This window comes from Callorhinus ursinus, unplaced genomic scaffold, assembly GCF_003265705.2.
Source record: "Callorhinus ursinus isolate GAN/ISIS: 27379988/994484 unplaced genomic scaffold, GSC_fseal_2.0 scaffold35, whole genome shotgun sequence".
NCBI classification, from domain to species: domain Eukaryota; kingdom Metazoa; phylum Chordata; class Mammalia; order Carnivora; family Otariidae; genus Callorhinus; species Callorhinus ursinus.
The window spans coordinates 1,683,102-1,706,354 of NW_027397097.1; the positions used below are offsets into that span (position 1 = coordinate 1,683,102).

The 23,253-nt window shown below is 51.0% G+C and overlaps 1 protein-coding gene across 15 annotated transcripts; it reads right to left on the reverse strand.

Annotated features, from left to right (window-relative positions):
• Window positions 1-537: 537 nt before the first annotated feature.
• Window positions 538-23,134, reverse strand: PGAP2 (post-GPI attachment to proteins 2). Of its 15 annotated transcripts, XR_012374493.1 has the most exons (10): window positions 23,034-23,086; window positions 18,907-19,008; window positions 14,047-14,067; window positions 10,996-11,170; window positions 6,832-7,000; window positions 2,753-3,005; window positions 2,517-2,611; window positions 1,974-2,036; window positions 1,770-1,878; window positions 1,543-1,559 (listed from the first exon to the last, which is right to left on the reverse strand). XR_012374493.1 is itself a non-coding variant. In XM_025894245.2 (9 exons), the coding sequence occupies exons 2-9, from the start codon at window positions 18,986-18,988 to the stop codon at window positions 1,429-1,431; spliced, it is 1,035 nt and encodes a 344-aa protein (XP_025750030.1). In that variant the 5' UTR covers window positions 18,989-19,008; window positions 23,034-23,086; the 3' UTR covers window positions 538-1,428. The 15 variants fall into 15 exon arrangements, 14 of the variants coding, with proteins under 14 accessions (XP_025750030.1, XP_073735727.1, XP_025750032.1 ...); XM_025894245.2 differs by lacking the exon at window positions 1,974-2,036 and having other exon boundaries at window positions 538-1,559; XM_073879626.1 differs by lacking the exon at window positions 1,974-2,036 and having other exon boundaries at window positions 538-1,559; window positions 2,505-2,611.
• Window positions 23,135-23,253: the final 119 nt, after the last annotated feature.

Genomic DNA, 23,253 nt, shown 5'->3' on the forward strand with positions numbered 1-23,253 from the left:
GGACAGGAGACAATAGGCTTCATTGTGGTCCCCCTACCCCCCAATTTCCCTAACAAAGCTCTGGGCTCCCTTGGAGGGGCCAGTCTTGCACTAGGGCCCAGCCACCGATTCTGTAGTGGACTGGGATGCAAAGTCTAAGGAAAAAACTCATCTAAGGCTCAGAAAGGGAGAAGCCGAGAGCCAGCAGCCTGCCTACAGGCAGGTGCTCACAGTCACACATCTGAGAGCTGTTCCCTTACACCCCCAAGGGGACAGGTCTTTACCAGATAGAGCTGGGGCTGGAAAAGCCTGTGCCTCAACCCAAGATAACCCAGTTATCCCAGCTACCAAGCCTAGAGTCATTACAGGGATAGCTCAGTCACTCCTACTCACCAAAATTGGGTCTTAGACCACCCTTAGGAGACTCCAGGCCTAAGGTGGGAAGCTGCTTGGAACCATACCCTGCCATGGACTTAGTCCCTCCAACCTGGAGCCTATCCCTCATCTCAGTTCCATGAAACAAAGACAAGCAAGCCTAGCCCAGGCTGTTGGGGGAAAAAAAAAAAAAAAATTTTTTATTTGAAATAAAATGTACAACCCAAAGAGGTCAGGGCATGGGGCAGTAGGGAGATAAGGGGACACCAGAGAGCCCATTTGGGGGCAGGAATCTGCCCCTGACTCCACCCCACACCTTTGCCACGGAAGAAGAGTCTGTAAGCCAGAGATTGCAGAAGGGAAGGAAAATAGGTGCCGTACCAGTGCTTTTTCTGGAGCACGTTAGCCTTCAGGTACAGAACACCACCTCCACAAGGTGGTGTCAGAACCACTGGCAGAGCCCGTGCAAATCCTACAGCCCTCCTACCCCCCATCACCCACCCAGACACACCGCTAGGGAAGCGTACACACTAAACTGGAGGTGAAGTCAGGGCTAGAACACCTGAGCAAACTTAGCAGGGGACGGTGGCCCTAGGCCTGGGTGTGCGCAGGAGATGATCAGACACATTAGTCAAGCAAATGACCTGACCCGGTGGAGAGAAATGGCTGTGGTTTTCAGGTAGCAGCCACTGTTCAGTGGTCCCCGACCTCAGCAAGAGGCGGCTATGTAAAGGCCAAGAACCGGTGGTGGTTGTGAACCTCAGGACCTTTTTTAGCACCAGATGGTGGAGCTCTACTTCTAGCTCAGCCTCCTGGGGCCTCTCAGATAAAGGGTGATGCTGCTTGAAGGTTCCTCGGCCTTCAGGTGGGGTGAGGGAAAGGAGGAGGCCGCAGGGCTGCCTGAAGCCCTGTCCTGTGCCCTTCCTCCTTTCTTCTGCCCTGCCCCCCCCCCCGCTTCCCCCGCCGCTTCAGCAGGGCCCACAGAGGACACGGTGTGGGGAAGGCCAGAGTGCAGGGTCTTGTTTCTAGTTTCTGGGCAGTGGACCGCCTCCTTCCTAGCAGAAGAGAAAGGGTTTAGAATCGCTTTTCCTCAGGCTGGGAGGTAATGAGCAGCTCCTTGTTCCCGAAGTCCCACCAGGCCGTCATGTGGAATGCCATGTTGGTTAGGACAACAGTATACTCCAGGATGGCAAAAATGGTGTACACTGTCGTGAGAACACAAGAACAGAGCATGGTGAGCTTTCTGCCCCCACCCCACCCCCGGGGCCTCTTGCTAAATCACCACCACCACATCTCTACACAGGGGACACAGTGGCAGCAAGCCCCCAAGACCACTGCCATAGCGCACACTACAGAAAACATGACATCTGTCCCATAGCCACTGTGACCACCTATGGATCCCAGCCTGGCCTCACCTCCAGCCTCACAATACATGTTGTGCCGGAAGTAGACAGCCAGCGCCGTGAAGAAGGAGATGAAGTTGATGATGAAAAGCCGCTGTTTCCAGTTGTAGGACTTGCGGTCCTAGGGGATGGGCTATCTGATCACTCTGTAGCCTGTTGGATGTGTGTGGACAGCCTCCCCTCCTGGCCCCAGTTCCTAAGGGCTGTGTCTCTTACCTCCCTTGGTTATGGAAGGGGGCACAGGCAAGGGCAGCAGGAATGATGGGCATGTTCATATCCCTGCATTTGGGAGGATAATGAGGCCAAGGAGCAGTGGTGTCCCTGCCCCTCCCACTTCAGCCAGATGGAATATGAGTTACCTGGAGTCACCCACCAACCTGATGCCTCCACATACTGTGGGGAGAAGAAAGGCGTGCGTGCGTGCGTGCGTGTTGGGGGAGGGGTGCTGGAGGTAATACAGACCACAGACCCCTGATACTGTTCCTAACCCACAGCAGCCTGGGTGCTGTCCCTCGTCCTACCCCCACTCGGCGCCTCCATCTCTTCTATTTTCCAATCTCCCATACTGTCCGAACACAGTCCTAGATTCTGACGCATCAATCACCCTCCACTTGTCCCCAAGTCCCAGCCCCAGCCCGGATTCCCATGAGAACTCCGGTTCCCACCTCACCATTACCCAAATCCTGAGGACAGGTGTCCTTGATTTTCCTCTGGGCCGCCTGGAGCCCCACTAGGGGTAGACCGTACCTCCTGACTTACTGTGTGCTTCTTGGTCAGCCGCCAGAGAATGCAGGTGAGGAGCATGTGACTGAGGGATGAGGCGATGAACACAATGAAAGCATTTTCGTGGATGGCTGGAGGGAGAGAGGAGGGTTGGGAGCACGCACTGCAGGGAGCATCCAAACCCCTCCGTCTGAAGGTCCGAGGGAGGGAGGGTGCGGGGGCGACCCTCCCCAACCCTTCCCTGCTCCTCCTTCCCTCATCTGGGCACCCACTGAAGTCCTCGGAAGAGGAGACGTAGGTGAGCACTAGCAGCGCGAGGTTCTCCACAACGTTGAGGCCAAAGTTGAGGCGGCAAAGCGGGCGGTAGCCAGGACACGGAGATGCGCAGCTGAGGTAGTGGTTCCAGTAGGCGAAGGCCACCAGGAAGCGAGGCGCAGAGTGCAGGCCGATGCAGAAGCGCCACACGTAGCGCTGGGGCACCTCCCCACCGATGGCCGAGCTCACCGAAGGCAGGTAATTGGGCACCTAGAGAGTTGGGACCCGTCTGGTGGCAGGCCTCCACCGGCCCCACCCACCTGGAGAGCCTTCTCTCCCCCTATCAGAATCACCCTGGCTCTCAGAAGGCTCCACTGCAGCCCCTTCCCTTCCAGGAAGTCCTCCTTCATGCACCCCCAGAGCTCTCCTGGGAGACGTCCCCTGCCAGGTCCCAGTCGCCAGCGTGCTTGTTTTCATTCCCCAGGCAGCCTGGGGTGTGTGCAGGGACTTGATGGAACCTATATGTGGCTGCGGAAGCTGGAGACAGATTCAGATGCTCTCTGAGCCCACAGACCAGAGCTGCACCCTCGATAAGGCCTTGTGGGAGGTTCCATGAGCCCAGGACCCTAGACACAGTCTTGAGGACAGATCACCTGAGCTTCCCTGGGACAGTGCTGGATTCCTGGGCAGCCAAGACGTTCTTCTGACTCCTCCCAGCTTCCCTTATTCTTCTGGGTAGATATGCCAAGGTGCTAGAGGGCACTGTGAGATCCTGGGGGTGGGGGCTGGGTCAGAAGGGTACCCCCACCCTGATCATGTGTAAGAAAGTGGGTGCTCTTAACCTGGGATAAGCCTAAGAAAATGACCCCATTCTTGTTCATCTCTACCATTCATCTTTTTCAAATCCTGGAATTCCTCCTTCCTCAAGGAACTGGGGCACTGTTCTTTAAGGTTGAGGAAGGAGGAGGAGGTCACACACACAGCTGTGAGGACTGGTGTGCTGTCTGCCCGAGAGGGTGAGAGGATGAGGGATGAGTGAACAACAGTGTAGATGCTGCCCAGAGAGCCAGGGCTAGGAGGACAGCCTCTCGGACTCCAGGGCCCAGAGCAGGGCCTCTACCTTTACTGTGCATGCAACTCACCGGGGATTGTGTGCGAATGTAGCCAGTCCGGAGTACGGGAATCTGCATCCCTAAAGGATTCCAGGACTGGAAGCTACCGGTCTGTTGCACACACTTTCTGTGGGCATTTTTTAGACTTTCAACAAGAGCCGGAGCAGGGCCAAAGCCCAGCGACTAGAGCAGGGCCAGTCTTCAGAGACGCAGTTCTGGAAGATCCCTTCCTTACGCTTCATGGGGATGCTGACTGGGTCTCCATCAAGGCTGGGAAGGTAGGCAGTGATGGAGGCAGCTCACAGAGCAGGGATTGGCCTGGGGGATCACCAGCCAGGGGCGTCGAAGCCTTCACAGAAAAGGAGATAGATTTCCCCTCAGCACTATCAGAGGAAGCGATGTGCGGCGCTCTTGGAGAGAGGGCGCTGCTCTCAAGGCAACGGCTTGAGATACCACAGCTTGAGACGAGGCTTAGATGCTCACCCTGAGTGGTCAGTAAAGAGGCAGCATGGAGGGCGCCTGGGTGGCTGGTTAAGCGTCTGCCTTCGGCTCAGGTCATGATCCCAGGGTCCTGGGATCGAGCCCCACATCGGGCTCCCTGCTCTGTGGGAAGCCTGCTTCTCCCTCTCCCACTCCCTCTTCTTGTGTTCCTGCTCTCGCTATGTCTCTCTCTGTCAAATAAATAAATAAAATCTTAAAAAAAGAGAGAAAGCTTTTTCCTCTTTAAAAAAAAAAAAAAAAAAGAGGCAGCATGGAGGCTTTGGAGCCACACAAACCCGGGTCTGCATCCCATCTCTGCCTTTATTAGCTGAGTGGCCTTGAGCTGGTCACTTCACCTCTCAGAGCTTCAATTTCCTCGTTGGCAAAATAGGGATACTACCACCTACCTCGCAGGGTGATTGCGAATATTAAATATAACGTATGCAGAGCGTCTGCAGCGTTTGGCACACAATGGCTACGGTGATGGCTTTCACAAGACCAACTTCCATGAAAAGCCTACAACTAGCTGGTGAGCTATGTGGTTCTTGAACATGGGAAGACTGCATATGAGCGAGAGGTGAGAATCATATCTTCGCCAGGGACTTCTGACACCTCCAAGCCTCCTAACTGTTCTGCCACTCTGAGTTAGGTCCCCTAAGTAAGGTTAGTAAGGGTGTTGCCTCCACTTCCTAGAGTATTCATTCTGAAAACTCCCGCCCCAACCCCAGCTACTTTTAGGGGAGCAGAACCAGCATGAGTTTGTTTGTTTGTTTGTTTTTTCCAGCATGAGCTTTTAAAGCTTGGCTGGGAGAGCCCAGAGCCCTAACTGATGCTGGGAAACAGGTAAAGTGTAGAGATGGCAAAGAGCTGGGGGGACGCCTCAGGAAGAGGGAGATTTAGGGCCCTGTGGCTACTCGTGCCATCCTCGTAAGCTCCTCGCAGATTAGGGGTGGAGGCAGGATGCTTAGACCAGGCATTTTCTATTATCTCTCTCCCCCGCCCAAATGCGTGCACGCGCACACACACACACACGCACACATGCATGATCAGGTATAGATATTCACATATGTCCCCCCATCCCAAGCACACAAGTTCCCCACTCACCAACTATGCCAGCAACATCAGGAGCTTATCAGAGACCAGGTACCCAGTTCACCCCAAGTCTCCCCATGAGCTCAGAGCTAAGGGTACTGAGATGGGAACATAACCCCTTTTCCCCAAGAACAGAAACCCTCCACTGGCATGGAAGATGTGGCTCGGTGGATCTGTGGCAGGGCAGTAGACCAGAAATTCACATGGTATAAAGGGTGAGGGTCCAAAAAATTTCCTACCATAGCACCTCGGATTTCACCATTAGAGATTCATTCCTTTGATAAAGTCCCCCAAAGTTATGGATGACTTTTCTGTCTACTGCCCTCATCCTTTGCCAAATGGACACAACCTCTCATCCCTATCAATTCAACCTGCTACCCTTCTCTGGACTCCATCCCTACCTCTCTAACTCATAGTCCCTTTTTTAGCTCTGGTCTCCCCAGTAGCATGAACTACTACACTAGCCTCCTCACTGACCTCCCTATTCTTGCCCCCTGCCCTTACAACTGTTCTCTACTCAGGAGCCAGAATGGTCTTCTAAAGCATAAATCTGATCACGTCCCTTTCCTGCCTCAAATCGTTCCAAAGCTCACCACTGCCCTCTGGATAAAATCAAAAGCTGTCAGCCTGGCATTCACAAAATCCTTCTTTACCCACATAGCTGCAATGCCCCCTGCTTCAGGAAGGAAGTCTTCCCCAACATTCAGGCTAGATTAAGTGCTTCCTCTGGGCTCCGTGACCCCTGTGCTCCCCTTTATCACAGTGCCTCCCGTCTCACTCGGCCTGACCATCTGTGTCTAGGACTGTCTCCCGTAGGATGAGAGGCTAAGGGCAAGTGCATGTTCGGTTCCATGCCCTTGACCCAGAACCTCTACCCCTGGGCCCTCAGAAAGGCCTGGTGGACTGCTCATGGAGGCAGGTTTCTAGCTAGCACAGCCCTGAGTGGACACAGTTGTGGGGCCCGAGGCTGCCAGAGGGAGAAACCAAACTAGAAGATTCCAGGGCAGGGCTGGGGGGGGGCGGGGTGTCCTCTCAGGCCAGGCCCCTAGTCTGGACTAAAACCACCTATGACTTCTGGCTCCTGGCCGCATCTAACTCCCCAGTCCTGGCTTCCTTCCCAGTCTGGTCTTTCTTCAGCCTCCTCCTCCCTCTCACGGCCTCTCTTGCCTACTGCCCTGCCTCCTCTCCCCTCTCCCCTCCGTTCCCTGGCACTCTCTGTAATCTTCTACTCTCACTGAGTCTCTCCCCACAAATGCCCCCAACTCCGACTTGCCCCCCACCATCCCTTCATCCCTTTCCCCTCTCTCTGACCCTCCGCCTTCTCTCCTACTCTCTGATTCCACTCTTAAGTCCATCTCCCCACCTGGCCCTGACCTGGCCCTGACCCAGGGGCGGGGGAGTGTGGCACTCACCCCACAGTCAGTGGCCACCGTGTACTCAAAGTGGAACACCAGGGACCAGATGATGCAGAAGAAGAAGCCGAACATGGGGAAAGTGATGACCCACCAGATCATGGCCGTGAAGCGGAGCCGGAACACAGTCCCGTCCGGGTCCAAGGGCTGTGAGGCCGCAGAGAACATCCTGTAGGGAGTGGTGCCCAAGCAGGGCGAGGGACACGACTTGGGGCCTGGTGGGACACGTGGGCCTCGGGAAGTGAGGCCTTTTCCAGAGCTGGCTCCTCTGGGTAGAGGGGAAGAGCCAGAGTAGAAAGAACGTAAGGGGAAAAGGAAAGCGGTGCAAAAGATTAGGAGGTGCAGAGAGAGATGGGGCAGGGGCAGCCGAGTCAGGCAGGGGCAGCTCTTAGGAATGCCTTTGGCACAATGGTCCTGTAGGTCCACCTCTTGATGAGTCTAGAGAATAGAGGCTCCCCATGGCCTGAACATGGGGAGTTCTGATGGGCCACCTCATTCTCAAGACTCTCATACCCACTCGGAAGGGTCAGAGGTAGAAAGGTTGCTATTTCTGTTCCACAGAAGGGGAGAACTATGCCAGGATCAAACATTCAAACTAAGGTCTCAGCCACCTGATAGCCTAAAGCTCCCAAGTCAAGGTTTTCTTCAGGCCAAATAACCTAAATAAAGGACCCTTGGCTCAGACTCAGCCCTCCCACTGACCCTGTCTGACCACATTCCTGCTCTTCACCCAAGTTCAACTAGGAACAGTGGGGGTGCCCAGAACATTTCACTGGGGCCACAGGCTGCCAACAGGCCCACCCCCAGGCTCAGAATGATCCAAGCCTCAGGCCAGCAGTACTGTCATCTCAAGATACCAAGGTCCCTGCAGAGGCCCAGACCTCCATCTCCTTCCTCTCTGAAAAGACCATGTCACCCAATCCAAAGGTTATGGGAATCGGAGGGTCACAGGAATCTCCTCCCCTCACCTTGAGCCTGTCTGCTGGGCCAGACCCAGACCAAGGGAACTGACTTTCTTCCACTCTCTTCTCCCTCTAGACAGAGAACTCCCTCCTCCCACCTCCCACTGCCCCAACCGCCATGACTTGCAAGCTGGGTTCCCTTTTGGGGGACAGACAGAAATGCTTTGTATTAAAAGGCCTAGGAACCAAACCTCCCTTGGGACACATACCTCCCTCCATTAAGGGAACCTCAGTCCACTAATCCAGCTCAGCATCAGGGAAATGGGGAAGGGGGCTCGCACTGGGCAACACTCACACTGGGTGCTGACAGATGGATCCGGGGCTTGGGTTGAGGGCTCTAGCGAGAATGAGACTATTCTAAGACAGGAGGGTCCCACCCCTAGCTTGCCAGGGCCTGCCCTCCCGCCCACAGAGCCCAGTTCTCCACGCCTGCCCAAACACACGGCCCTCCCAGGACCAACAAGGCCATATCATAAACCCTGGAACACTCTGCAAAGATAAGAGTGATAGTGGCTAAGGTCAGCCTAGGGTAGCTTCCTTGCTAGGGATGGGTGTGGGGACATTTCTGAGGGCTGTGTCCTGGGACACAGGCGGGTTTCTGGGAAGGGAAAGGGAGAAAGCAGAATAGGATTTCACCCCTTTTTGTTGGAGCCAGAGTAGGTCTGTTGGGCCTCACTGGAGAGCTGGCTAATCTTAAGACAATAGATTCAGGATCCAAAAGAGATCTAGACGGGCCTGAATATGCGGTTATCAGTGTCCAGCCTGCTGTGCACGAACAGCTAACATCAGCTTGAGATGCCCTAACAGGGGCCTAACAGCCAGTAATGGGAATGTAATGGTACTGCCTTTGCCTCTACTGCCCGGGCCGTTTGAAGTCCTATGCCCACATCAGGGCCTTGTAAGGAGAGAACAGCGACCAACTGGAACAAGTCTAGGGGCGCATGTCCTGTGAGGGTTGCTCGAAAGAACTGGAGCTATGCTACCCAATAAGGGTAAACTCAGGGACACCCCCCCACACCAATTACTGCAGTCCCATCTCTGTAGGACTGGCTGGATGCCAGGAGGAGAAAGTAGCTCTCAGGCTCCCAAAGCAGAGCCAGTGCAAAAGCAGAGATTCACCAGAAAGAGAATGTATGCTCACTACAAGGAAGAGCTTGCTAATTGTTAGTTACTAGGCCTCCTTGGAATAGGCTGCCTGGAGGGGAAGCTCCCCATCACTGGGGATGTGCAAGCAAAGGCAAAGTCATCTAACGATAGATGCAGTAGACTAAGGTTACTTCTTTTATTCCTAGGATTGGCCATTCCTGGAATACTCTAGGTGAGAAATTCAGAGCAGACATCCCACCTGGACTGCCCCTAGGAGGCTCCAACATGGTCATCCCAGGGAGCGGGGACAAAATCACCCCCTGGGCCACTAAGCTCAGTCCTGCCCTAGAGTGGCCAGGTACCTGTGCCACTATGCCTAGCTCCCTAACTTAGTATGCCAAGAATGGGGTATAGGTACGTCAGGTGTGCCGAGTTATTGATCCCATTAGCCTTCAGAAGCCAGCCATGAGGGGCAGAGCAAACAGCCTACTCCATTTAACTCCATACGCCATACAAGTATTAAAATTTTCTGTATGGATTACATGGTACGAGGTATTCTTTTTCCCAGGGCATTGGGCTGGTGGGGGGGGGGTCCTGTTTATTTTTCAACAAATTCTTTCTGATTCAGATGTAGTGCCCACCTTGAAGGAGCTCCAGGTCTGGTGGGGAACAGAGACACAAACACGATGTGATAGAAGTGTAGGAAAGATAAAACAGGGAACTCCCAGAGGAGGGAGTGATTAAGTTGGCCCCCAAGGAGGCTAGGGAAGGCTTTTCAAAGGAGGAGTCACTTGAGAAGGGTTTTGCAGGATACAGAGGAGTTGACCAGGGTGAGAGAAACATCTGAAGCATTATCTAAGGTGAAAACGAGCTCAGAAAAGGCCATTGGTTGGACCCTTTCTCATCCCCCACAGATCACCTGGTCACCCCCCTTTTCTTCCAGTTCTGTTCTTTCTGATAGCTCCCAGCCCTGGGTCTCATCACACTGGCTGCCCAGAGCTCAAGGCCGACATCTATCCGTTGACAAATCAAGGAGAGGGAAAACTTCAAGTCAAATGAACAAAGGAAGTAGGCCCCACTCCATACTGCCAGCCAGACCCCAGTCCTAGTCATAGCCTTATTTCTGGAGCAGATGCTCTTTATAGGGAGGCAGGAAGCTGAGCTGAGTGGGGGCCTTCAGAGCTCTCTCTGACGCTACTCCAAGGGTCCATGTCCAGGCCCTGCCTCTTTTCCACCTCCAGCCCCTAAGCTCTTCCTCTCCTGCCCTGCCTTCCAACCTGACAAACTCCTTTTCCTCTTCTTCCTTCTGCTCCTCACCCTTCACATTTCCCAAACCACCTTCCTATTCTTCCTCTACCTGGAGCTCTACACTGGCCCTGAGAAGGAGGATGGGAATTATCAACCCCATTTTAGACATGGGGAAGCTGAGGCTCAGTCTCTGTGTCTCAGGTAATACAGAGTCAGTGGATGAGCGTGGAGGGTAAGAGAGGTCAGCACAGGCCTCACTCTCTTTACTCTGATATACTACAGAGAAAATGCACGTCTTTCCTCCTGGCCCAGCACGCCATACCCAGTCTGGAGGGTGCATGGCTGCCTATGGGAATGTAGCCCATACACACATATGGAACACATACACACACACATCATCAGGCCCCCATCCAGACCTGCACAGACACAGTCTCGCCCACACACACATACAGTCGTGTCCCTATACACAAGTACACATAATCACATTCCCACAGAGACAGGCACAGCCCACAGTGCCACACTAAGAGGCTCCAGCACCTTCGAGCTCAGGCCTGTTCTCTCTCCATCCCTCACAAAAACCTGGGGCTCCTGAATCCGCCCCGCTATGAAGTAAGGATTGGGTTCTGGGTCCTGGGGCTGCCCAACTTCAGTGACTGCAGGCCCTAGTGACCTCCACAGAAAGTGCCAGAAGGCTAATTCCTGAGACCCCAATTTGCAGGCACCTTAACCCCCAGCAGCCCAAACTGTTTGATGGACCTCACGGGAGGGCTCACTAATCCTGTAACAACAGAATCAGGATCCAAAAGAGATCCAAATGGGCCTGAGGATGAGATATCGTTCCCCGACCCCGCCCCTGTGCAAGCCCTACCCCACAGTGTGTGGCCGTAGTCTCCTTGAAGTGGAAGAGCAGGGACCAGAAGATGCAGAAGAGGAAGGCGACAAGTGGACAGCAGACCGTGGCCAGGGCCACCAGGGTGAAGCGGAGCCGGACCAGGGTCCCATCCCGGTCCAGCGGCAGTGGGACCTGGTACATCTTGTCAGACCTGGGGATGAAGTAATGTGCTGTCAAGACCCAAGGCAGCAAGGTCGGGCCTCAGTGGCAGAGCCAGCCCTTGTGCTCAGTCCTCAGCTTAGCTGTGCTATGGGGTGAAGGGTCTAAGAAGAAAGCCATCTAGCCCCTAAGTTTGGACAGCTCGCGCCCTGAAGAAGACTGAGAATCCCAAGAGAATAGTCATCCTCAATTTCAGAGTAAAGACCACAAACCCAATCTGTGCTAAAACGAAGCTTGAACAGATTGGGAGAACTTCTTCTCCCTTATAGCTGGCTTTACAATAGCAGCTGGTTTAACTGGTCTCTCTTGTTTCAGGAACCAACCCTAAAACTTCTCCGTGGACAGAATGGCCCATCTCCTCCCACCGGCCTTTGAACCTCCAGGCTTCAGGGCCTCCCATCAGCTTTCCCTGCTTCACCCACTGGCCCAGGGCTTTCTGTACCTTCAGTCCCTTCCCAGGCTCTGTGTGCCTGCACCCTAGCGCACAGCAGCAAGGACTCCATGGAAGCCAATAGAGCCCGGAGCCCCTGCTCGACCCCGCCTGCTGCCTCACGTGCTCTGAGGGTGAAAGGCTTTGCAGAATCAGGCCTAGTGCTAGCCTGGGCTTGCTGTTTGCTGGAAAGAGCTGCCTTGTCAGCTTCTGGAGGCTTCCCAGTACCCATAGGGCCTGTCCATCCCCCTCCAGGGATGAAGTAAAGGCTCCTGAGGATTGTGACTCCCCCTTCAGATGAGGATAGGAAGGTCAGCAACTATAATAACCAAGTACACACCAACAATCCCAAGCTCCCTCAGTGCACCGAAGGTGAAATTGAGGCCAAGAGAGGAGGAGGAACCTGCTCAGGGTCACACGACAACTTGAAGGAAGAGCCAGCAGTGGGGAGATGTGGGGCCCACAGGGTCACAAACTACAACCCCAGCCTTCTTTGACTCCTTCCTCTCTGGGCCAGAAGTCTAGGCAGAAAGGTCAGGTTAGGTCAGATTAGGAGGGGAGAGAGAAGGGGTGCCTGTCCATAAGAGAAAGAAATGCAAATCAAATCCTATATAGATGAGTCAGGGAGCCCTGTCCCCACTGCAAAGACAGAGAAACCAAGATGCAGAGAGAGAAAGGTCCTTCCTCAAAGCCTGATGCTGAGCCTGACGGACAGCCATCCTTGGAACTTAGGCTTCTTGTGGCCAAACTAGGGCTGGCTCCAGATTCATAAAGAACCTGCCCTTCTGGGCTCAAAGGTCTTGCCAGATCAAGCCCCAACTCTTCCTGGGCCCGGCCTCAGGAAGCACCTCCTGGCATTCCAGAACCAGGTGAATAAGCCTCTGTGTTTTCCATCTTCCCCCACCCGCCTCTCTGCCAGGCCCAATTAGGGATGCCTGCTCCAGTGGCCCAAGCTCCTTTCTCTCTTCAAGGGCCAGGGATCTCCCAGGGGAGTTGGAAGTGGCCCTGGTGACAGCCAAATCAAACACGTTTCTTGGATCATCCCCAAATGGACTGTAATCCCCAGAGGCCCCAGAAGGGGAGCAACTTCCCCACCCAGTCCGAACCCTGATTCTGTGCTTATAGCATCACCAGCCCCCTCCCGGAAGCCAGCGGCTCTAGATCCCTCAGGAACCACTGCGATGCCCAAATTGAAGACCAGATCCTCCGGGAATGAACAGGCACTGCCCAAGGCAGGGGGTGGGTAAAGAGGCTGGAGGAATGGTCTCTTCCACAGCTTGGAGGTATGCCTGGCTTCTCTTTTAGCTGTGTGACCTTGGACAAGCCATCTAACCACTCTGGGCCTTTTCCCACAGCTGTGCAACATGAAGATCATGTGGTTTAGATTACTAATAAGGTCATTCCAACATGGCCATTTTACTTCTCTGGGCCTCAGGACAGGGAGCTCACTACCTGAAGGGCAGCTGTTGAGTCCCAGTCAGCTCTTAACTTCTTCACAGGGACTACTCGGCTGGCTACCGCTTTCTCAGGAGTACCCCTACCTAATCTCCAAAGGTCCCAGAGATCTTCTCAGCCTCCAGCACCTTCTGAGTCTGAGGCACCCTGAACAGCACTTGATACACTTGATATACAGTGTTTCTTGTAACCCTGACTATAATTCTGTGAGGTAGGCCCTATAGCCTGTGTATTTCCATTTTACAGCAGAGGAAACTGAGGCTGAGGGAGGTTTAAAAGACTTGCCCAAGGTCACAGGCTAATAATTGGCAGTGGTGGGATTTGGAATTACTTTATGGGGTTCCAGGGCTCCCCCATACCTCCAATCCCCGGCACCTAAAGAGAAATCCCAACCAGCAGTCCCTGTGAAGTGAAGCGAGAGCTCAACCAATGCACACCTAGCCACTCTATGGGGGAGCAGGGAGTGGGGGAAGGGTTAGTTCAGAAGTCGGCACAGCAGAAGATCCTGGGCAGGCACCAGCACCGCCAGAACGTGGGGCTGGGCCTTGAGGAGGCAGGACCGCGTGGCGGAGCTCCCCCAAGTGGGGCTGCCCGGCAGTCCGGCACACCCATCCCCATACTCACCCAGGATGTGGCGGCGAGGAGGCCGCGCTAGCGCAGACCGGGCGCTGGGGGAACCCGAGGGGAGCCCAGGCCCAGCCCCCGGGCAAGCGGCGGGGGGGTGGGGGGGGGAGAGGGCGGGCGGGAGCGGGAACGGCGGGGGCGGGGCCAGCGCGCTTGGGGAGGAAACTGCGCCCAGATCCTCCGTTGGCCCCTCCCCCTCCCCCACCTCTGCGGACCTAGACCCTTGATCCGGCCTCCCCTGGTGCCACGTCTCTCCAGCTCTCTTAGTCGGCCCCACTAATTCCCGCTGCGTGGGGGCAGCCGGAAGAGCCCCGGACCCCTGGGTTTGACACGTTGGATAAGCCACCTTGTCACCTTACCTCTCAGCTGTGTTCCATCACCTGTTGGAAGAACATAAAATTAATTCAACAGGGCCCCGAATTCCCTCATTTCCTAACCTCAGTCCCTCCTGCCCACGCCCCCATTCTAGCAGAATTATCAGCCTCGCCCTTCTGAAACATTACAACAGTTTTGCCCCAGCCTCAGCGCCCGTCCCCCTAACTTTGCTCCCCAGAGCCGATTCGCGCAAAGGGAAGAGAACCTTTCGGGTAGAGAGATCAGTGAGGCCCACCCCAAAAAGCTCTGGGCCAGAGCTGTTCCCGCCTTTGATCAGGAGAGGGCGCCCTGTCCTGTCCGATATAACAGAGCAAGGATCTCCTCCACCCCCCTTTCCCACTCCCCCCGGGTCTCTCTCCGCCCAGAGAGGGCTGATCCCCAGGAACCCGACGAGGGCTCTTGGGGTTGTCAGGGCACCTGCAGGGGGTGAAGGGCCTCTGAGCTAGACATGGTCACCATCACATTTTCCTATTTAAATCCCCACGGTAATAATTAGCATATTTTGAGCACCCTCTGTCTTTCAGGGACTTTTTTTACTTTTTATGCATTATCCCATTTAATCCTCATAAAAACCCCATGAGGTAGGGGCGCCTGGGTGGTTCATTCGTTAAGCATTTGCCTTCGGCTTAGGTCATGATTCCAGGGTCCTGCGATGGAGCCCCACATCGAGCCCCGCATGGGCTCCCTGCTCCCTGGGAAGCCTGCTTCTCCCTCTTCCACTCCCCCGGCTTGTGTTCCCTCTCTCGCTGTGTCTCTCTCTGTCAAATAAATAAATAAAATCTTAAAAAAAAACCCATGAGGTAGATACTATTAATATCCCCACTTTACCAATGGAAAACAGAAAAGGTATGTTACCTATTCACACAGTTCTAAATGTCAGAACCAGGATCGGGGGCTGACACCTGAGGCCATTCTCTTAATCCCTATACGGTTGACCCTGGAACAACAGGAGTTTGAACAGCACAGGTCCACCTTATATGTGGATTTTTTTTTTTTTTTGGTACATCACAGTATTGTAAATGTATTTTCTTTTCCCTATGACTTTTTTTTTATAAAGTGTAATTCCATTTTTTTATTTTATTATTTATTCATGAGAGACAGAGGGAGAGAGAGAGAGAGAGAAACAGAGGGAGAAGCAGGCTCCCAAGGAGGGGGGAGCCCGATGCGGGACTCGATCCCAGGACCCCGGGATCGTGACCTGAGCCGAAGGCAGACGCCCAACCATCTGAGCCACCCAGGCACCCTCCTTATGACTTTCTTTAAAATATATATATATATATTTCAAAGTAGGCTCCACACATGGGGCGCCTGGGTGGCTCAGTCATTAAGCGTCTGCCTTCGGCTCTGGTCATGATCCCAGAGTCCTGGGATCAAGCCCCGCATCAGGCACCCTGCTCCTCAGGAAAGCCTGCTTCTCCCTCTCCCACTCCCCCTGCCTGTGTTCCCTCTCTCGCTGTGTCTCTCTCTGTCAAATAAATAAATAAAATCTTAAAAAAATAAATAAAATAAAATAAAGTAGGCTCCATATACAACATGGGGCTCAAACTCAAGGCCCCAAGATCAAGAGCCACATGCTCTACCGACTGCGCCAGCTAGGCACCCTCTCTTCCTTATGATTTTTTTTTAACTCTCTTTTTTAAATTTTATTGTTATGTAAATCACCATAATCATTAGTTTTTGATGTAGTGTTCCATGATTCATTGTTTGCGTATAACACCCAGTGCTCCATTCAGTATGTGCCCTTCTTTATGATTTTCTTAGTAACATGTTCTTTTCTCTAGCTTACTTTATTGTAAGAATACAGTATATGAAACATATAACATACAAAATATGTGTTAATCGACAGTTTGTTATCAGTAAGGCTTCGGTCAACAGTAGGCTATTTGTAGTTAAGTTCTGGAGGAGTCAAAAGTTATACATGGATTTTTGACTGTGCCAGGGTTCAGCACTCCTCACCCCTGTGTTGTTCAAGAGTCAACTGTATAGGCGCACCTGGGTGGCTGAGTCGGTTGGGCATCCGCCTTCGGCCCAGGTCGTGGTCTCGGGGTCCTGGGATCTGGCCTGCATCAGGCTCTCTGCTCAGCGGGGAGTCTGCCTCTCCCTCTCTCTCTCTCTCTCTCTCTCAAATAAATGAATAAAATCTTAAAAAAAGGAGTCAACTTATAATGTTAACCCCACAAGGTAGCTATAATCACCACCGTGGGGATACAGATTTGATGAACTTACCAGAGCTCTTTTTCATGCATTCACTCTTCTTCATTCACTCAGCTTAGGCCCTCTCTGTGGCTGGCCCTAGCTGGGCAATGGTGGGGACCCAGAGATATCTCACTCCTGGGGGCTCCAAGTCTGGAGGGGCAATGTCTTTTTTTTTTTTTTTTTTTTAGATTTTACTTATTTACTTGTGGGGCGGGGAGCACAAGCAGGGGGAGCAGCACGCAGAGGGAGAAGCAGGCTCCCCGCTGAACAAGGAGCCCGATGAGGGACTCAATCCCAGGACCCTGGGATCATGACCTGAGCCAAAGGCAGACGCTTAAATGCTTGAGCCACCAGGCGTCCCTGGAGGGGCGATGCCTTATTCTAAAAACTTCTTTTGTCGACCTTGAACTCACCTTCACCCTGTCCTTTAAGGTTCCAGGACAAATGAACAATTAGTAAAACTTTACTGAAAGAACCACCTCTTTTTAGTTTCATTAACTAGATGTAGGTTTCCTACCTTAGGGTTTCGTGTCATCCCTTTTTGTCTAGCTCCAACCCACAGATGCCTGCTCCTGGCCTTTATTCTGTCTTGACACCTGGTCTGTACCTTTGGCTCTAAATACCATTCCCTGAGGCTGGGTCCCTTCTCTCTGCCGCTAGACTACCCCCAAACCTGAAACTCGAGGTGCATTAATCTTGCCTTTAATTCTTTGGTGACTGGGGCAATTCACCATACAGTCCTGAATCTCGGTTTCTTCACCTGTAAGATGGTTTTAGGAATATCCACAGCACAGGGTTGCTGTGAGAATTAAATGAAGTAAAAGAGCAGTGTGCCAGGCCTGCAGAAGATACTCACTACATCATGGCTCTTAGGACCCGATGTGGAAGCTACAGCCTGAACTCTCCTGACTGAGCCTTTTCCGAACCGTGTGACCACAGCTGTCACTGACCCTCTCTGAATCCATTTATTCCACTGCCAGTTCAAAAGTCTATCACCTACCTTGATTTATGTGAGGAAAAGTAGAAGAGAAGAATGAGTTCTTACTACGTGCCAGGAACTTTCTGCACACTTTCTTTTTTTTTTTTTTTTAAGATTTTATTTATTTATTCATGAAAGACAGAGAGAGAGAGGCAGAGGGAGTAGCAGGCTCCCAAGGAGCAGGGAGCCCGACACGGGACTCGATCCCAGGACCCTGGGATCATGACCTGAGCCGAAGGCAGACGCTTAACCATCTGAGCCACCCAGGCGCCCTTCCGTACACTTTCTAATTTGATCCTCTTAATAATCCGCTGAGGTAAATTTGATGGAATCTATTGTACCGATAAAGAAGTTGAACAAGCATCTAAGCCTCCAGTCTCGCCTTCATTCAGCGGGCACTCAGTGTTTGCCTAATGGGCATTTGCCCATTGTCCGAGTAGGGGCTGCTGCTGTTGAAGCCTTCTAGTGTCGCCTGTCCTCCTGGTTGGTTTGCCTGGGGCCTGGACATACCCCAAAGAGGCCTGTGCTGAAACGGCACCACAACTTTCCAGCTCTGGCCACATCACTGCTCCACTCCCCCTGTCCACACACACATACCAGATAACCCAAAGCTGACCAACCATTTATTTACAGGGATGTTCCAGCCCCCAGTAGCACAGGGACAGTGTAGAGGTGGGAAGTGGAAGAGAAGTGAATGTGGGATGCAGTTGTCAAGGAAAGCTCCCTGTGGATCTCCTTCACTGGCCTCCTTGCCCTTCTAGCTCTTCGTCATCCTCCACTTACAGCCACATAGGCTCTTGAAACGCAGATCTGAGCATGTGCCTCCCTTGCTGCAAACTTTAGTAACTCCCTACAGCTTTTAGGATCAAGAGCAAATTCCTTAGTGTGGTATTCAACTGTCCTTCATAATCTGGTCATCCTCTACTCTAGCAAACAAATATCTTACATTCTAGCTACACTCACTTCTTCCATGAGCTTTGCTCAACTTCCTCCTCTCTCCCTAGGCACCATGATTTGCCCATCTCCCCACTCCACAGGAAGCTTTAGAAGTCCATCACACCTTTATTAGCACTGACCGCAATGTAGTGAAATCATTTGTTACGTGTCTGTTTCCCCCACCTTCCTGGGAGCTCATTTAAGGATGGAATTCTCACCCATTTCATTTATTTCTGAATCTCTCAGCTTGGGCCAGGGACAGACACAGTAGGAGCCCAGAAAATATTTATTGGGTTGATTTACTTGAACTGGGTTTTGAAGGATGGGCAGGATTTAGATATATCAAGAAGAGATTTACAAACTGTAAGAAAAGTCTTTGAGGAAAGACTGTTGTTGTAGGGGGTAGAGGCAGAGTAGCATGGCTGGGGGTAAGTAAAGAGGGAGGGACACAGTGCTCAAGACATCCAGTTTCAGGCCAAAATCTGCCCCTGCCTCCTGGGCAGCCGCAGGAAAGTCTTCCAAGGTTGAAGTGGAATTGTTCTGTGTTCTTTCTAGAGATCTTTCTCACTGTAGAGACATCTTTCTTGGATGGCTTCAAACTACCCACCCCAGGCTCACCCATCTTGCCCTAGGCCCATTCTGCCTCAAATTGTAATAAATCTTCACCTTATTCTGTTCTTCATTGTTCAACTTTCTTTGGATCAACTTTCTAGGATGAAGTCCCAGTTTTTACCTCTGGATATACTGAGCTCTTTCCTGGTCCTACATCTTTGTTCTTTCTGTTCATCTGGCCTGGGATACTTCTTTTTCTCCATCTCAGCAAACTGTACTCTGCCTATAAAGGTATTAATTAGCGTCACACTTAGGAATGCATGTGGTAACTTCTAGAGAGATGACAAAATAATATAAGAAGAGGATTTAATTTCTAAACTGGTGCAGGAGGAAAAACGAAATAATCCAAAGAATGTTAAGAAAGCAGAGATTTAAATGGAAAATAAGCAATTGGAAAGATGGTTAACATCATTAGTCTTTAGGGAAATGTTTATGAAAACCACAATGAGATGTCACTTCATAGCCCCTCGGATAGCTATAATAATAATAATGAAAGGAAAATAGCAAGTGTTGGCAAGGACATGGAGAAATTGGAACCCTCATCTACTATTAGCGGGAATGTAAAAGAGTGCAGCCACTTTGGGAAACAGTCTGGCAGTTCCTCAAAAAGTTAAACATAGAGTTACCATAGGACCCCAAAAATCCACTCCTAGGTATAAACACGAGAGAATTGAAAACATACGTCCACACAAGAACTCATACACAAGTGTCCATAATAGTATGATTCATAGTAGCCACAAGGGAGAAATTCAAATGTCATCCAACTTTTGGATGTATAAATGAAATGTGGCTTATGCATAAAATGGAATGTTATTCTACCATAAAATGGAATGAAGTTCCAATAAGTGCTACAACATGAATGAACCTTGAAAACATTATGTTAAGTGAAAGAAGTCAGGCACAAAGGCCACGTGTTGTATGATTCCATTTATAGGAGATGTCCAGATAGGCAAATTCATTGAGACAGAAAGTAGAGTAGTGGTTGCCAGGGACTGGGGGAAGGGAGAGATGTGGAATGACTGCTAGTGGTCTGGGGTTTCTTTTTTGGGCTTATGAAAATCTTCTGGAATTAGATAGTAGTGATAGTTGCCCAACTTTGTGAATATAGTTGACCCTTGAACAATACAGGTGTTAGGGATGCTAACCCCCCAAAGTCCAAAATCCAAGTATAACTTTTGACTCCCCAAAACCTTAACTACTAAGAGCCTACTGTTGACCAGAAGCCTTAACACATATTTTCTATGTCATATGTATTATATACTGTAGTCTTACAATAAAATAAACTGGAGAAAAGAATACATTACTAAGAAAATCATAAAGGAGAGAAAATACATTTACAGTACTGTACTGTATTTATTGAAAAAAATTCTCTTATAAGTGAACCTACCCAATTATATGCTATTTATAAATATCCTTCCTTATCAAGTTGTAGGAAAAGAAGAAGGAAATCAACATTTACTGGGTGCTTACTATGTGTCAAACATGCGCACAGTCCTTTGCAAATTCCCTTATTTGACCTTTACAACAACCTTACAACATGGGAATTTTGGTGCCCATTTTATAGACAAGAAAGCTGGGTCACAGAACAGTTCAATAATTTGTGCAGGGTCTAAAAAGTAGTGAGACTGGTACTTGAACTTAGCTGTTTGACTCCAATTCTGCCACTCTTTCCAATGTACCACATAAGAAATCTAGACCACCATTCTGAAAGGAAGTCTCTTGCCCTTCCTTGATTCTGTGGTCCATAAGGGTTCTGTCTTCTCCCTGAGCACCAGTGCTTCAAAGCTGCATAGGGTGAGTTCTCAGAGTATGTTTGTGAGAGACTGTGGGTCCCTAGGACAGACTTGCCTTTGCTTTGTCTCTCTTGGCCAAAGCAGAGTGTTGAGCTGTGGACCTCTCTGGGCTCCTGATGCCCAGGAGAGGGCCTGGCTCAGCAAGCTTTTGTGAGCATGCACCAAACTCCTTTTCTTTAGAGGGGAAGAAGGAAGATGATGATAATCAAAGGGGTTCAGGGGTGCCTGGGTGGCTCAGTTGGTTAAGCAACTGCCTTTGGCTCAGGTCATGATCCCAGGGTTCTGCGATCAAGCCCCACATTGGGCTCTCTGCTCCTTGGGGAGCCTGCTTCTCCCTTTCCCTCTGCCTGCCGCTCCCCCTCTTGTGCTCTCTCTCTGTCAAATAAATAAAATGTTAAAAAACAACAACAACAACACAAAGGGGTGTTATGTGAATTGGGCAGAGGAAGAGTATGTGGTCCACAAAGTCCTTCCTAGGGCAGAAGTACCTGGGAATGACGAGCTTGTGGGCCACATGCCTACCAGAGAACCTAATGAGAGGTCCTCCTATGTAGAAATCACCAGAGTTATAGGAAATTTCTCCCTGTGGCACCCCTCATCCAATGTCTCTCCCTCCAGTCTTCCCACAAGTACGCATTATTTAAGGATCCCAGCTCCTATATACCTGCTAGTACTTTGGACTGAATGTATTTACTTATTCATTCATAACAAACTTCTGAGCCCCATTTCTGTGTCAGAATCAATGTCAGAATATTAAGAATGGGAACTCCTTGATATTTTATTTATTTATTTAATTTTTATTTTTGAGAGTGTCCACGCATGCGCGTGAGTGGGGGGGGAGGAGGGGCAGAGGGAGAGAGAGAATGTTAAGCAGGTTGTATGCTCAGTGTGGAGGCCGATTCAGGACTTGATCTCAAGACCCTGAGATCATGACCTGAGCTGAAATCAAGAGTCAGATGTTTAACTGACTGAGCCACCCAGGTGCCCCAGGAATTCCTTGACATTTTTAAAGAATGGGAAAAATTATCATTTATAGAGGGCTCACTGTATACTGGGTACCATACTAGATGCTTTATCTCGTTTAATTCTCTCAACAACCCTAAAATTACAGTTGTTACCCTCCTTTTACAGACAAGGAAACTGAATTCAGGTGTTAAGAAATTTGCCCAAGTTCACACAGCTAATAAATGGCTGGGCTCAGATTTAAACCCAGGGTTCACTGACTCAAAAGTCTCAACTTGTACTATTATTCTACTTAAGACAATAATTCACTCATTCATGGGTCAAACATTTAATGTGGACCTATACTGTTTGCCTGGCCTTAGGGACACCAGAATAAATAAGTAGCGGAGAGGCTTAATCATAGTTGGGTTTCAGGACTGGAGGGTGAGAAATCAAAGTTTCAGTAAGGCAGTGAGGAAGCTACAGTAAACTATCCAGGGAGAGCTAATGACTTTCTAATGTAGAACACAGGCAAGTGGAGGAAAGGAAGGGATGTTTGGACGCAGAAGTGGGGGGAAAGTGGCTGGAGTCAGATGTTTAAACTAGCTTTACTATTTGACCATCCATATATTTATTTATTTTTTCCTTTGAGCATCTACTGAGCACCTACAATGTACCAGATTTCTCCTATCCATTATCTTATTTCATCTTTACAACCATTCCACTTCTTGACAAATTAGTCAATTATTTCTAATCCCTCGCTACCGTCCAACACTCAGAGGGATTTAAATTCATCTACTTTGGGGCAGAGCCCATTTCAGTTTTGTACTGATGTTCCATGAGAAAGTGGTGGTGGAGAGGTAGCCTGAATAGGTTTTGCTTTCTGAGCACAGTCCCTGCTATTCTGTGTGGGACCCTCAGTCACTATGTCTATTTTCTAGAACATGCTCAACCTTCCCGCCCTGTAATATCAAGTGGGGGAGGGGGAAGAAACCCAAATGAGTAAGATGCAGCTCTGACCTCTAAGAGCCTGGGCACAGAAGACAGAAAAGTAAGTAACAGGATACAAAGTGACAAGGCTGTAACAGAAGCCTGCCCAAGCATTAGCCCAACTCTCTCAGAGAGATCCGGTAATGTATCCCAGAGAAGGTGGGAATATTTGAACCAGGCCTTTAAGAATAAATAGGAGTTCCTAAAGTGCAGGTGGTTAAGAAGCTGCAAGAATCCTCATTTGTAACATAGCCTACGCTGAGCCATTTCCTTAGGGCATGCTTATAGCGTCTATTCTAGGGATTCAGAGAGGGAAAGGTTGTGATGGGGCCGGCATGGGTTGGGAAACCAGGAGGCCAGGTTTTGGGGCCTCAGAGCAGCTGCAGGCAAGCTACTCAGAGAGACCTCCCAGGAGGGCCCTCCAGCTCCGCACGTGGTCTGGCCAGGAAGTGCGGGCAGGACTACGGGGAAGCCTTCCCATCACCGCCCGCGGACTGGGGCTAGGAAAGGGTAGAATAGTTACCATGCCATCCTGGAGCCTCCCTTCTGATTGGCCCGAGTTTCAGCAGCGCGACTGTCTCGGCTCCAAGGCAGGGGGCGGAGCCTGGGTATAGCGTCACCACCTTTCTCCCACACCCCGCCCAGTGCACCCCAGTGCAGCCACTCACAAGCCCACTTCTAGGGGGCCCTGTATGACATCACGACCCTCCCCCAGCCAATCGCGGCAGAGAGGGGCGAGACTC